Source organism: Diadema antillarum, unplaced genomic scaffold (genome assembly GCF_040938485.1).
Source record: "Diadema antillarum isolate AM-2024a unplaced genomic scaffold, OU_Dant_1.0 seq00001232_RagTag, whole genome shotgun sequence".
NCBI classification, from domain to species: domain Eukaryota; kingdom Metazoa; phylum Echinodermata; class Echinoidea; order Diadematoida; family Diadematidae; genus Diadema; species Diadema antillarum.
The window spans coordinates 591516-608494 of record NW_027272020.1 but is presented as its reverse complement, the minus strand read 5'-3'; the positions used below and the strand labels follow the sequence as shown (position 1 = coordinate 608494).

Below are 16979 nucleotides of genomic sequence, written 5' to 3'. Positions count from 1 at the left end.
TTGCCCTATAAGCCCTTAAATCGTGTTGTTGAATACTCATTTTATGAACCCTTTTATGTAGCTGTGGTGTTATTGAATAGTAGATTCGACGCGATTACAACTTGGTATGCAGCTTTTAACAATGACTTTATGGTAGGCTACAGGTGGTGGGAGAAATATGTATTGAAATTGATTATCACCATCGGTGCGTGGAGCTCTATGTCGACAGTGAATAGATCTCATTCTTATCAAATACGAAGCCATTCATTAGGGATGATACGACTGCCGAGGTGGTATAAACAACGGGCATGCAGGTAAAGAAAGGTGAAACGCTAATATCACCTTTAGTTTTGTGAAGAGTTATAATTGATTATACAATTGATTTCTATTGTAAGTATATGGCAGCCTGTGTGTCAAGGAAATTTAAAATCGATTATATCTTTTGATAAAACGGGGCCCGGGTGTTCTGGAAAGGGTTAGCAAAAGGCAAATTAACATGACACGAGGGATCTTCTGTTCTAGCCTTCATTTACAGGGATAACTTAAAACATTATTTTTGTTTCGGTTGTTGTTGTTGTTGTTGTCGTCGTCGTTTTTCGTTTTTTAACAGTGTCACCTGTGATGCTTCAATAGATGTTGCATGATATCTGCTAAAAATTGATCGTAAAAATTCAAATTTACCGTCATGGCCTCTACGACGAAAATTCGAACGTGACGCCAGACTTCCATTGTAGCCTCTGCTTAAATCTACAAGCAGATATCGTCAGATGGAGTATATACATACTGACTGCGACTGACATTCTCGAAAATAATGATCTATCTTCAATACACAACGTCATGTTGGCTTAGATTTTTATGTCAGCATGGAATGTTTATTACATCTCCTCTCTCCCTTTCTCTTCCATTAGTGACCGATTCAAATTGTAACTTCATACTTTGTTATTGAATGCAAAGTCGCAAATGAGCAGCATTTGGATGTCATTTGAAAATGACCACGTCAGTAAAAACGACAACGACAACATAGCTACAAATATTTTTGTGAGCGCACTTTCAGGCTACTTTTCATACAAGGTGACTGCAGCAGGTTGCGTTTCTTTTTAGGCTTGTACTATCTATTTCATTGTGGCTGCTGTAGCATAGTAACCAATTCATTATACCCTGTTCTCCCATCCAGTTTAGTAAGGAACTGACAATTGCTGTAATGAACTGCCATAATTATGTGCTCCACATAATTCTTCCAGCGTAATTGACGTTCATCTACAGACACAGCGTACATTGTATCTATACAAGAATATAATCATTCAAGTAAATTTTTGAATGTTTCAAGGTAATCATACCCGATTGTATATATATATCTCTTTCTCTCTCTTTCTGTCTCCGTCATGATTACACACACAATGTGTGTGTGTGTGTGTGTGTGTGTGTGTAAAGACAGCAATATTATTGATATTTTGAGTTGCTCGCATGATTATCGAGTTTACGCCAAAGAATTGTTTATTACAATAAACATTGATAAATGTGTTCAATACAATAAATGTGTCCCAATAATACAAGTTTATAGATTGTCGAAAGCGTTACTGACTCGAGACCTGTAGCTGTTTAGCGATCAGACCGATAATAGTGGGTAGCATGGATAAAGGAAAAAGCGAATTGCGGATGTGGTTTTGAGTCAAACTATGTCTTTGATAATAGGATTCTTGTGTCGATTGTTTTCGAGCTGTCAGTTTGTTTGTCCGTTTTCTGAGAGATGCAGTAAATCGGTCAGAAAAGGCCTATCAACCTTGTTTGGTGTGTTGAGATATCCTTGAAACGAATACGAGCAGAAGATGAAATAATCGGTGTTGCTTACACATTATGAAATAGGTGTTACTTCTAATTGCTGTTCTATGTCATGGCTGTATACTGTTTGATGAATAGTAACGATACTAGTATGCATTATACGCCGCATTCCTGTGAGGAATGCGGAAGAGTAGGTCGGCATGGATAATGAACAATGACTCTTCCCCTTTCAAATATTGAAATCTTCACTTCAACTTCAAAATCACTCAAAAAAGGATTCAGCGTAATGCACTTTTATGCCGAATGTCGGAATTACAAACAAATGCTCAGAGATCAATAGGGCGACAATCAAACTGTTGACAGAAATATCTTCATCTATAAAAGAAACTGATATCACCTTTATGTATTTCAGCACTATAATTCCAAGAACAATATACATTTGAACAAATGAAACGAATATAAAAAATGAACAAAGAAATCGTGTTCTTCTTCCCATATGATATGGGTTGACTGAAATGCTATTTGACTTCCAGTTTCAGTCGTCAAGTACATGCATTCACACACACACACACACACACACACATTGCTTTTCTTCTATCAATATCCAATTTGAGTTACAACCCTGGCATGGCCCTTGATAGCAAACTTCCTTGTTGTAATCAAATTCTAAGCTTCGTCGAAATAACAAAATTCGTATGGGTGAGGGGTGGGGGGGGGGGGGGGGGGGGCTTGGGATGGATGGGAGAAAAGGGGAGGCAGAGGAGCTCCACTTCGTCGATTTTGGCTTCAAACAAATAGCTATCTTTTCTCGAGGCAATAAACATCAGTCACAAAAAATTGCTGCAGCACTGTATTTTAGCAGGAATCTTGATATATGAAACTTGTTTTGTTCTTGCCATCCTATTGAAATCTTATCGCCAAACAGTCAATGTAACACTTACATCCGGGAATGTTGATCCCGGATGGATTTGGTACACGCCATCATTTGTTCATTTCCTAATATTTGCACAAATACTAAAGTATTCGATTCGTCGTAACACGACTGAAGGAAAGGATAACGATGATGTTTGACAAAAAATAAAGTCAAGTTCTTATCAACTGCCTGTTCATAGCTTGAAATAATCAACGTCACAAATGAGGATACATTTTCCGGCATGTTCCCGCATCAAAGTTTCAATTACAAACAATTCATAAAGGGAGGGTGTGGGGGAATATAAATGCGAATACGTACTGATAAGAAGGCCAGTATGTGATATTGGTCCCGACGGCGACAGGTTGCATATCTGTTTCCCCCTGGCTTATTTTTTTTTCTCCTCTGCTGTTTAAGGGCATGGTACAGTTTGGGTTTAGATGGGATGCAGGTTTTAACCTTTTGTGAGATGCCTAATTAGAATCCTCTTATGGGAAATATTAAAGAGCAGACAATTCTAAGATTAATACAAAGCTAATTTGGTGAAAATCGGTTTTGAAATGGCTGAGATATCCAAAATCAAAAGATCCTAAAAAGATGGGGTCAACCTTTTATTAGAACCACTTTGTTAGACTTTTTTTGTATTGTCTCAGCCATTTCAAAACCGATTTTCATCAAATAAACTTTGACCTTCTCATAATATGATTGTATGTTCTTTTATTATTATAAGTGGTTTCTAATTATCTACAAATGAATCTGAATTCTCATCTCAACCAGAACGATAGCATCCCTTTAATCTGAAGGAGATACGTCGTGCTAGATTGGTTCCGTCACCTGGATCAGTACGTGATGCAGAGAAACCAAAACGCAGGCTCGTGTGAAGCCGCAAGGCTGCCAGTCCTTCAGTGAATAAAACCAAGCCTGTAGATATTCATTATAATCTATTTTTGGCCCGTAATAATAATTCCTTTTTTAAACTTTCGCAAGGGGTTTCGAAGTTGCAATTTATTTTGATGAATTTATTACCATTGGTCTGACTTTCTTGTGCCACTGTATATAGTGAAGGTTACATACGTATAAAATGTGCATGGTTTACCAAGTGCTTGAAAAACAGTAACTGTCAATATTGGTCCTGAACATGCAAACCTCATTCGAAACAGATACTTAATGTGATAGATATGACGCTGGCAGCTAAAATTGTAATTCTGATTTCAGGGAAATAGTTGTTTGATGATATATCTACTTATTGTACATCCCGAAAGATCATGACAAGAATAGGACACTAAAAATGTGAACCATGTGAAAATACATAAAGATTTTAATTGGCGTTCATACTGACGTTGTAATTTGTGGTTGTGCATTTTCAAATACTAAATCATTGTGAGAAAACTGAAGTTTCAAGAAAATGCTACAAAAGTATATTTGTCAGTCTACCTGTCCGGAAGCAAAGGGAAGCCCAATAGCAAATCAGTGGAAGAGGGAAACATGTTTCCACATATCAACTCAACTCGACATTGTCATCCCCATAAAGCCAGTTGATTCAGGCTCGGTAAAGTTTCGTATACGTTAAAGGGATGATATAGTTTTGATTGAGATGAAGCTTCCTGTTTCTGATTTTTTTTTTTGGTGAGATAATTAGAAACCACTTATGAAATATGAAAGAGCATATAGTTGTAAGAGAAATTCAAGGTTTACTCGATTAAAAAAAAAAACAGCAAGGTAGATCTTGATAAAAAGTGGGACCCACTTTTTATTAAGACCACGTTGTTTTACTTTGGTTTTGGATATCCCAGCCATTTCGTAACCGATTTTCATCAAATAGACTTTGAATTCCTCTTAGAATTATGTTCTCTTTTATCATAAATGGTTTCTAATTATATCGCAAAATGTTAAAACCTGAATCCACAAACCATACTGTCCCTTTGAGGTAGTTAGACAATTCCGCGGGTAAAGTAGTTAGACTGTTCCGCGATTAAGGCAATGTTATCGATTTCCCAAATATCTGCATGGTTGATCTTATAAAAATCGTCTGTCAATCCTCGTCACAATGCTTCATGAGAACATGAGGTGTCCATGTCAACATTCATTCCTTTCATTCATTTGTTTCCATATGCAAATAATACAAAACATTTGCAAAATAAGATAATCCATTTGTAAATATACAAATAGGTGAAGTGTCAGGAACCACTGATGCAAATGCAAACAATGATACAAAAGTATGGTACATATGCATGGGGCAAATACATGCAGGCTACATGATGGGGGCAAATTATTAAACCAGGTTTACAATGTCGTTTTGAGGTGATGTGGCAACCAAAATATATCACTGTAAAAAAGGAGAAACATCAGAATGAAAGATAAATACATGTAGATAGTTAGATAGCTAGATAGAAAAAGAGATAGACAGATAGATGAATAGATGGAAAGATAGCTACAATAGTTAGATAGCTAGATGCTGATAGATGTGTAGGTAGATAGATAGGTAGATGGATGGATGGATAGACATATAGATGGGTAGATATATAGATAGATGGTCTGATAATTATGATAGATAGATAGATAGATAGATAGATAGATAGATAGGTTGATAGATAGATAGATTGGTTGATAGATAGACATTTATAGACTGATAGCTAGATAGTCAGATAGATAGATAAATGAACAGATAGCTAGATAGTTAGGTCAGAAAGACAGATAGATAGAGAGGGAAAAAAAGAAAGAGGGAGATGGAGAGAGTGAAGGTTGGGCCTACAATAACAAATAAGTCTACATTGCTATGCATCATTATCTTCTATACTGATCGTACAAAAATTGTAGTTGTCGGAGGAGGCAAGTATACTAGGCCCTATAGATCCGCCATGGTGTGTTGTGATAGTTGGCTGTCGAAGGACGCACTTATTGATGTGGTGGATTTTTTTTTTTTTTTTTAACTGAGATGTAACTCATCACATTCGTATGCATCTGTTTTTAGATAAGCGGGTCTCAGAGGAAGAGGTTTTCGTTATTGATTAAGTGTATATGTGTGCGTGTGTGTGTTTGTGTGTGCGGGTGTATATAGTTGAATGTTTTAGCACAATTATATTGACAGGCGCAATGGAATTGAACTAGAGGCTTTGTTATGCCCTATCGATTTTCATCGCATACATGTATTTCACTGGAGACCAAACTCATGTTTCTGCCGTACGACACAAAGATTGTGTTCCGCTCCCGTGCATGCGTATATGGAGGTGTTTTCAAATTCATCCCTGCATGTGTTTTGATTCTTCTGTATGCTGGTGACCGGCAGGGCGCGTCCCTCACAGTTCCACTACACTAATCAGGCCCTTAACTCACCAAAACACATTATCACAATGATGGACATCCGCTATAATCTAGCAATGTCAAAATTTCCTCGAAGTTGACACACGCTGTTTAAACTGAGTTTCACTGCAAAGAGGGGAGCAGATTACATGTGTTACTGCTATTAATCTAATGAATCCAAGAAACCTTCAAGCGGGAGACTTATTCAGATTTCGTTTCCCCTATATACTTCTTTTTTTTTTCCTTTTTCCTTTTCGTTTTCTTATTCTTCTCCTTTCTTCTTCTTTTTCTTTGTGTTTTCTCGCGCTTTGTAACTAGTATTATACTATATACTATATACTATACTATACTATACTATGCTATACTGTACTATACTATACTGTACTATACCATACTATACTACAGTATATTATACTATACTATATAATACTATACTATATTATGCTATACTATATAATACTATACTATACTATACTATACTATATTATACTATACTATGCTATACTCTATCAAGTATTTAGTATAACTGCAACAGCAATGAGCAAGTGATAGATTACAGGTATAGTTTACAGACCTGTCTTGTAAGGAGTGATGAAACAAAGATACACAACAATCACCTGACAATATGAATACCATGGTACTTTCAGAATCAAAGTATAACTTCAATGGTAATACAGTATTGGAAAAATTGGTGGGGTAAAAATAATAACTGTCAGGAATAATACAGAATCCAAAGAAATTACTACAAAGGCAGTTTGATCTTTATTACTTTGCTTCAGTGATGGAGTTTGTATCTAGTCGAGCTGAAACACTCCCATTTTTTATGTATCTTATTTGTAATACAATATTACGGAATCACCGTCTTTTTATAGTAAGATGGGGGTATACATTGGGGACAGAGTGAATGATATTATGTTAACGGCATCCTACATTACACTAATTGGACGTCAATCTAATTATCATGTCCGAGAATATTTCTCGGTTGAGTGTTCCGTACCAAACAAACCCGATTCTTTCATCATTCTATCACATTCCTTGCAGCAGTGTGGGTAAACATTGTACTGTAATGGTGACCTTGCAAAGACAGAACATAGCGGTAGTGGAGGGTGTCGGCTGCCACTCCTGCACTAGATAAACACTCCCTACATTTCATCCGGAACTATGTGATGCTTCTGCGATGTCAACAATAATGACAAAATGTCTTATTATATGATGCACTGTCTAATTTCCATAGCAGTGTACGCAAACCTTTCAAAGCGGTCAGATACAGACACGTTGGAAGGAGTAGCGTGCAGTGGCGGATCCAGAGGGTGGCGCAACCGGCGCACGCCCCCTTTATTTTTCGTAAAAAACAATAGAAATAAAAAGAAAAACAATGAAATGAAACCCGGAAGTAGCACCGGAAATATTAGTCACGCCCCCCCCCCCCCCCCCCCCTTTACAGAATTCCTGGATCCGCCTCTGAGCGTGGACTTGAAGTCGTTGAATTCAGTTCTAACAAGAGACAGATCCCTAGTGGCCACCTCAAATAAAGGCCAAATCGGACCTAAGATCTAGATTTCACGAAGCGCTTCTGGCATACAAGACATGGCAATGCTGGGTAGTGCGCAAGCTGTCGATCCAGCTCAAGTTGACACCTGATATTATTGCAAAAGTATTGGGCACGATGTCAGCGACAATCTAAACTAATGGTCCCCTCCCTCTTTTTTTTTTTTTTTTTTGGCAAGTCTGGCAAACGCCGGATACTGCTATGTCATGTCTTGGAAATGAAATCATGCATTTCCACTGAGAAGCACTCAAACCGCAATTACCTGCGCATTCACGCAAAACATGATTGTAATCCTGAAAAACATAACTAAAATGTCCACGCCTTTTCGTAACGATAACGTTTTATGGTAATGATAGTTTGGTGCGTCGCTTGATGCGGGTAAAGCTAATCACGATAATGAAATTGAATTGAAGGTACTGTTTGAAATAAAATGAGTTTATGCCTAAATATAATTTTAAAAGATGCAAGAGCAAAGGCATCGGATATGCACGATAATTTATGTAACATGTTCCAAAGCACAAGAGTGACGGTATATAAACACGCGCCACACAATAATTACTCGAGCATTCACGTGAAAGAACATGTAATCCTTTTTATTGATGCAGCGCCTGATGCGGAGAAAACCAATCATTATAATGAAATTGAATTATATAGGGACTGATTCAAAAATATGAGTTTAAAGAGAAGTTTAAAAGCGGCAAGAGTAGAGGTATCGGATATTTAGACGTCATTCAATTTTCTCAGTCTAATTTGGGACTTGTCTCTAACCATAATCTTATATAAGATTGAATCCAATCTAAGGGATATAGAGAGTATGTAACTTGTTTCAAAACACAAGTGTAACGCTAGAGAAGGCTCGATCACTACTAGTATGTTATTTCTCCAGGGTGAGGGATCGTGATGTAGTTACAGGTGAACTTAAGCTGATGGAGACTGCAGAAGATGGCGATAAACGGAGGGCTTATAAGAGACTCTTGCATGAAAATCTGGGAGTACAGTAGTTTATTTACTCACTGATGGATTTCAAGCCGATTCACACTGATGATGTCAAGATGCAGTAGGAGGTGACGCCAAAGTTAAATTCTTGAATTATATCATATTTTACAAAGCCATATCTCTACTTACACGTATGAACATCAACACCAAAACATTTAGTTCTGCTCATCGTTCTTATTAGTATGATACTGTGCATAATGTATACATTGTTCCTAGCAATTAATTAATAATTGACAGAAATTATGTCCGTGAGAATACTGTTGTTATGAACAACTAAACCGACTTCTCCAATGTTATTTTATTACCGCTTTCAGTTAAACACATCTTATAGAGCCAATATCTATCTATCTATCTATCTATCTATCTATCTATCTATCTATCTGTCTATCTATCTATCTATCTATCTATCTAGCTGAAGCTAGCTGTCGATGATATATATATATATATATATATATATATATATATATATATATATATACATATACATATAACTTTCTGATATACATACACACTAACAGTATATAATATACCATTATAGATTGTTTTTCGTGTAATTGTATAGGGAAATTGTTAAATACTTTGTCAGTAGATCGCTAATTGTATACTGTAATTTCTGGGATCATTCAAATACAGCTACCTTTCAATTTTTCCTTTTATTTACCGAGAAAGAGAGAAAGGAAAGAAAAAAGATTGAACAGCATGTGTGTGTGTGGGGAAGGGGGGATTCTCCGATATCAGCCTCGTATAGTGAATACTGCGTAGGGCGTCTGAGATGGTGTAGGAAGTGTGCATGCATTCGTCTTTCATGCCGTCACATCTCACATCAGGTTACCTTTAACACAGATAGCAGGCTGGCAAACACGGATTTATTTGCATTCTTACGCCACGATGGGTCTTTAGAATGCGATCGGGAGTTGATTAGAATTTCACCCCCGCGGTGAAGGAGATGTCTCCCGTCGCTGTTGCGCACGTGTTGACAACCATCGAATTATCCCCTCCCTACATATCTCATAATAATATAAAGAGTTTAATCGCCAAAACAGGTTAAGCGTCATTTTTAACAATTCAAAGTAAGTCCATTTGCAGCATCAAATAGACATATTTGTATGCTGCATATGTAGCAATAATAAAGTCACAACAGAGGAATGCAGGGAATGCATTAATAGCCAATCTTGATTTAATGAATAATCCGAATTTTCGAGGAACCTTCCTCTTCTTCAGGGATGACAGTGCGAAGCAACTACAATGTTTATATATATATATATATATATATATATATATATATATATATATATACATAATATGTAATTATACAGACATACATTATTATGGACTTAAGGGTAATATCATTTTAGTTATGATCCACAACGACGTATATTCAGAACGAAACTGTCACTATACATTGTATTTCTCATCGCAAGAAATGTTTCTAGGGTTTCCAGCACACATGACCCCGCGTGTATTTCCCGTTGAAAACCTTTAGATCAATAAAATGTAAAAATGGTGATATTGCCCGTAACTTAAAATAAAGCCACAATAATGTAATTCATTTCATGCGTCGGGGGTACTGAAATACAAAACTTGACATTTGTATACCTATCTTACGAAGATAACAGGCGCCTGCGCTTGATGGCGGGGAAGGTGTATTTGAAGGACGACGAAATAAGGCTACCGAGAATGCTGCGGCCGCCTATTTCGAGATAGCGTGTTGTTTAACTCCAGAATGACGCCTCGCTGTCACAGGTTACCATGGCAACCAAGAGGCAAATTCTTACCCAGGAGACTGACGATTAACTCCTACTCTGAAAACCTGCGTCCTCTTTTGTGCGTGCAGATTGCTTCGTGACAAATTTGAGTCTCTCTGTCACATGAGGCGGGCTGTGTATAGTGAAATAATGCAATGCACCAATATAGAATATTGCAGAAGAATCATGCATGCAGGAATCCTATTTGATTTGACAGATATCGAGATAGTTCATGAAGAATTAAATCAGAAGCATTTAAGGTCACCAGGACACGAATCAAAGCTTCCATTGCCGCGGGATTATTCGTGTCCAAAAAGGAAGGTTTCTCCTTAGACACTCTCCAGAGTGTAATGAACAGGTTGTGAAAAAGGTCAGGGATTTTCTGCAGCGTGCCTTGGAATCTATAGCAGACCCTTATCCCTTTCTTGTTTAAAGTGTATTTACAAAAAACCCCTACAAAACAAGGCAAAAACAACCCAAAATAAAATGTTGCCAGCTGCTGTCGAAACAGTGAAAATTTGCAACAGCATGTAGTGTGTATAATTATGCTTTCGACATATTTATTACACCAGTCAGTGAGATTGGATGTGTGTTTGAAAGGTGTAATATGCTGCACAATACTATGCATGTACTGTACGTACGAATGTTGGTGTGTATGTACGCATACATGCGCATCTATCTGTTTGTGTGTCTGTCTTTACGTCTGTATGTATGTATGTAATATATATGTGTGTCTGTATGTATGAATGCATATATGTATGCATGTACAGTATGTTTGATATGTATAATGGCATGTGAATGATGGGCATGCATTCCTTCGTTTGCGGATTATGTGTGTCTGTATGTCTGTTTGTCTTTACCTATATCTGTGAGCTCTACAAAGATGGTTCTCAAGCGAACCGAGGGCTATTCAGCTTTATCACTGTGTAATAGTACTTGCTGTGTATATTTGAATGTACCACTTTTATGTTGACCTGACGTGTTCTGACAGAGTAGAAACGAATGGTCAGGTCATGTAAGATTATGGTGTCAGATCGTTCTGCTTTATATCTAATGAGGGTATACAATTGGCATAATCAGTGTAATCATTATATATCATTGTGAAAATCCTGTTACCGTTGTCTATATATAAAAAATAACCACCCTCATCAATATCTCTACCTCTGTCATGTCTGTTGATAGAAACTCTTCATGATATTGATTGATTGGTCACCATGTCTTAGTTTAATGAAAACAACCATAGGCGATCCGAGTCTTGTGTCTCCTTGATGAAGCGAAGAAGTGGCGCGTGGTAGAGATATTTATTCGTGAATCTTTGCTTCGTAAACGGATTTTAACCCCTCCTGACTGAAGTATTGTATATTATAGCTATTGTGGAACATAGAATGGAGAATTAGAACCTATAGAATGTGCCAACTATGGCTTCATGATTACCCAGGTTACGTGCAGGCCTAGTGATCGATATGGAAACACTTTTCGAGTGAATCATTATGTGAAGTGGTTTTGCGAGAGAAGATATTACTTGAAAAAAAAAACCCACCGAAACTATTAATTAGGCTTTAGATATACATGTAAGCATCAGGTTGTAGCAACATGGTGCGGAACGGCACAAGAGTACACTCGTCATCAGACATTATGAAGTCCCAGCAAACTTATTATGAGTTTGCGTGGGAGACTGTAAGGACTGTTCCCATTACAAGAACCCCATTTTGCTCTGTACCTGTTCTTGGAGTGTCCTCAATAATGGATCATAGGTCATTTTTAACACAGCTTGTTCTCCATTGACCCTAACAGAAAGTACAATATGTTTGTTTTGTTTTCATTTTCCATCTGACAAGATGGGTGTATTATGTTTTAATTATAGCTGGTCTTCCGTGGAGTCCAGTTGTATGTAATTGGGAATTAAGGCCCACTTTACAGGATTCATGCGCTCTGCTCATTTCGATGAATGAATGAAGTGGGATTATTTACATTCGTATTTCGTTTGTAATCAGGTGATAATATTTAGATTTTAGCGAAATGATGACATTGAAATAAAGCTAATATCGATACATCTCTTTTTCTCCCCATTTACGCAGAGTATACGTATCTTGGGTGTTTCTATGACGACTTTCAGCGAGATGTACTCCCGGATCTCATCTTCTGCGACCGGAGTCGTCACCCGTACAACACGTGCCAGAATGTGTGTAACCCCGTGCTGGGGAGCAACTACTGCCAGTCGGGGTCAATGACCATAGAACTGTGTCGAGACATGTGTCTGGATCAGAACCTGAGGTACTTTGGCCTGCAGGCGGGCACGCAGTGCCTCTGCGGAGGCGACTTCGCCCAGTACGACCGGCTGGGCCAGCCGACGGACATGGTGACCGAAGCCTGCAGCACGCCGTGTGTAGGCAACAGCAGCACATTCTGTGGGGGCGAGTTCCAGATGAGCGTCTATGAATTCATGGGTAACTCAAACACCTGAAAATTCATTCTGAATGGTAGACCAAGAAAGAAAGAGAAGTTCTTTTTGAGTCATTACCAAATTTCATCCGTTGCTCATCATGGCTGTTGATACATATACAAGTTGTTTCCTTTTCAAACACAAATTGCCTCATACATCATATTGATCGTTTTTTTCCACCAGTGTAAGGAGTGTGATTTAAATGTTTACCCGCGTCATATAAACGATTAGCGCAGTTTAAGATCCCAAACATATTTGTTATCTTTTTCTTTGTTTTTCCGAGTTCATAAAAAGATATATAGTACTCATATACAATAGAACGATAAACATTCATGTCTACTGCAATGGAAAGAACGAAATGGTTTGCAATACATCAATATTCATCATACACATGCAGTGAACTCTGATGACGAAAGAATAACTAACTATTCTTTAGATTATCCAGTGTCTTTAACCATAATTATCACTAAGATGATGAATCAAGGATGTTTAGCGACTAAAATCATGATCCTGACTTCTTTGACAGCTCCACAATCCCACTGCTACAACCCCGGCTACGTCCTCAACGGTGGCGAGTCTCAGGCTGGCGACCTCTACGACGTCAACGACACGATCGAATTCGCGTCGCTGTGTCCGTCGCCCAGCATCAAGAACGGCGCCGCCAGTATCACGTGCACGACGTCGGGGATCTGGACCGACTCGCCGCCCGTCTGCACGGTGCGGTGCTCGACGCCCACCGCCCCGGCGCACGCCAACTTCAGCTCGGGCCAGACGCTGAATGCAGCGTATTCTGTGGATGACACCGTCCTCTTCGACTGCGATCTCGATCCGACTAAAACCAACCAAATTCTCACGTGCGATTTTTTCGGCAACTGGATTACGGATGTTGAATGCCCAGGTAATTTTGCAAGATTCATGTTGTTAGAGGTCCAATCTAATAACTCTTCCTTGCACTAAAAAATTAATCATATTCTAGATATCAATTACGAATTGTGATGAGTCGGATACTTTCTACAAACGTGCAGTGATATGATATTGATGGGCTTATATAGCCTTGCATATATTCTGTCCGAGGGCTTGAAGCCTATAAAAGCATGGCATCACAACTTACCCCCACAACTAATGGTTTGCACATAGACCTTACTTAAGACACTGCTGTCACATATCAGGGGATTCTACCTGTCATGGTGTCACAATCATGTTTATCAACCATGTTATACTGTACTCCTTTAACATCTCGGTAGACTTCACAAGAATTCAAAACATTTTCTTCACAAAAACAAGACATAACAAAACTAAAAAACGCCCACAAACAACACCAAACTTGAACATGCGACAAGGCTCCTCGACTAGAGAAAGCAATAATTGGAATGAAGATCAAAAGGAATCAAAGAAAGTGCTGTCAACTGCTTTTCCCTTTGGAATGATTAGAGCGAGTTTAACCAATTCCATGCTGAATTCTGAAATCCCCATAGACTTAATACACAGGCCACCAGGTTCCCGTATGGAATGGGTTAAGACATTCTGGTGTGGCGTAAAATTTTCTCGTTCCACAGTAGAGTGATAAGAGTGATATGATACTTTTTTTTTTCCATTGTGGTGGTGCATTAAAATCTAACTATGCATCGTGCTACGATTGTTTTATCAAGTAAATGATATCATTAGCTCAAAACAACAAGGCACTTTCCAATACTTCATTACCGGTAAAAACGTCTATAGTGCGATCAAGTTTCGCACCTCATATCCCATTTTTTTTTCCACGACGTACAACTGTATTCGTCCTTTCAATGGGGTTAACAAATAATTGCATTGCAGTTATATGGCTTATATATACTCTAACACATCGTCGAGTTTGATGGTATATTGTTGCATGAACTAACCAGCATGTTTCTCGTGCTCATCTCGCCTGATGTAACCTTAACACACTAACCAGCTCCACCATCCACGCAATCAATAACCACAACCACCTCTATGACAACCACGACGGAGCCGACGACGACATCGGAGACCACGACAGCGTCCTCGACGACATCCTTTCTTCCGACGACCTCTACTACAAAAGCTGCTAACACGGAGTTGTCGTCAACAACCGAATCGCAGTCGAGCGACAGTGCGACAATGACGTCATCGACAGAAACTTCTCTCAACCCGACAACAGCTTTTTCCTCAAAATATGGGACGTCGCCAGGTATACTAACAAGTGTAACAAGTAATTCTAATTTAAGCAGTCAAGGGGGGGGGGGGGGCATTTCATGAAGGAACTTGTCGGATAAAATGTCCGACAAGTCAATTATATCCGACAAGTTCAGAGAAATCAGCCAATCAGACTAAAGAATTTCTCAAAACTTGTCGGATATAATTGACTTGTCAGATATTTTATCCGACAAGTTCCTTCATGAAACACCCCCCAGGTCTGGAGGAGTTTTTGCCACAGGAATTGTCATCTTGGCACTGCAAAATTGGCACCCATGAATTTATCTTATATAGGAGGAAGGTTAGACGAAACGGTTTAAATTCTTTAATGCGCTCAAAATCAAAAGCAATGTTTGAGAACGATCTAAGAGAATCAGTTGTCGATATATTATCAGAGGTTAGGAGGCTTTGAAAAATTGTGCCACCGAAATAAATACACGCACATGAACGACATAGAGGGCCAAATTAGAAGAGAATATTTCAATCTATCTTAGAAAGCTACGGTGAAAATCTATGGCACAAATCTTCAGAAATGTACCTTGTATAGGACTTGATTTGTTGATGCGCAGTTCGCAAGTGTATCATCTACTTCAACACTGGTTGATCAACCTGTTTGTTCTTTTTTTCTTGGCGTGTATATCCTAATCAAATTAGAAATGACAACCTAATGCCAACACTTAGCTTTGGTATAATAAACAATAACTGAACAATCGCCAAAGAGTATTCGATATGACAGTGCCGATGTCAGGAATTGACCTGCGTCTTAGCTGCTAACATTCAATCCCTGCAAATCAAGTCTTTTGAATATAGAAAGTCTTCCTCCCGCCGAAACCTCCTAGAAACCAGAAAGTACACTAACATGGGAAAACAAAGATCGACTGGGATCAGGGTCGATTATTAATTTGGTTTAATCCCTTTAAACCTTTCTAACATTAGATCCTCTATATGATTAGTTCTATACGCTTCTTTACATTAGCTTGATTTATATCTTTGAAAGGCTTATGTAAGATTAAGAGGTTAACCTTACTAACTAAATAACTAAACCTAACTATATCTCCATTTGTACGATATTCTAACAGGATTTCATTGAAGTACATTGTACAAACACATCCTAACATCTTTTGGTATATTTTCAAAAGAAGTGTCATTAATTTTTCTTCCTTTAAACAATCTAGCTCTGACTGTATTATATCAATATTTCTATAACTTCTTTGCCGGAACTATAATCACTCCATTCATATCCAGTAAGTGATATTATATTTTGTTTTCGTTCATTTTCGTTTTCCAAATTAATCTCTTGATTCAAGCGGAACACGTGTAGAGTGCAGCAATTATCTTGATGAACGCCCATGTGAGACAGAAGGCTTCGGAGCTTGATATTATTCATCTCACAATGATGAAAGAAAGGGGATTACTAAAAAAAGAAATAAAAAATATGAAATTGCGGGGAAAGGACAAAATTACATGAAAATGACCAAGAAATTTACTCAGAATACACTGAAAACGGTGAGAGGAGACAGGGAAGAAAAAACAGAGACGAGGAGAGCAGAAAAAAAATTACATGACCTCCGTGTAGTTCAGTCCTCCACTCCATTCTCCATTCTCCACCCACCCCCACCCCCAACAAACAAAAAGCATGTTCCGATGATACAAAAACATCCATCGCACGCAAACTCAGTTTCCTTATTGTGATCAATGAATATCCAATTTATTGTCGAGTCTATGTGCGATTTTGAATTAACATGTGCATGATGACACACCACTATATCGAGTCTATTTCTGAACTCATCAGCATAATGTTTGGGTCGCCTCAAGATGCATTGTTTGGACCACAAAAGGGGCACGCACTTTTATAATACCCGAGCCAGTCTCAAACTGCACCCGCTGATATGAATGCTACTTGCTAGTTCGTGTGTCTGCAACTGCATTGTATGAAAGCTCGTATTCATGACTGATCCATCAAGATAATCAATTCTTGGCGCATACAGTGTCCTACTCGTCGCGCTCTTGGGGTCATCGAGCAAGAACACTTTTGTTACACAGTATTTGAGTACGCGGGGCATCATAATGAACATTTCGCAGCTT

General features: G+C 38.3%; 1 protein-coding gene across 1 annotated transcript in view; it reads left to right on the top strand.

The window, feature by feature from the left end:
- LOC139745058 (uncharacterized) overlaps positions 1-16979 on the top strand; it is a 66302-nt gene that overhangs the window by 6379 nt on the left and 42944 nt on the right. The window contains exons 2-3 of the mRNA XM_071655473.1: positions 12337-12705; positions 13228-13599. Coding sequence (XP_071511574.1) covers positions 12337-12705; positions 13228-13599 — 741 coding nt within the window. The remainder of the gene's footprint in view (positions 1-12336; positions 12706-13227; positions 13600-16979) is intronic.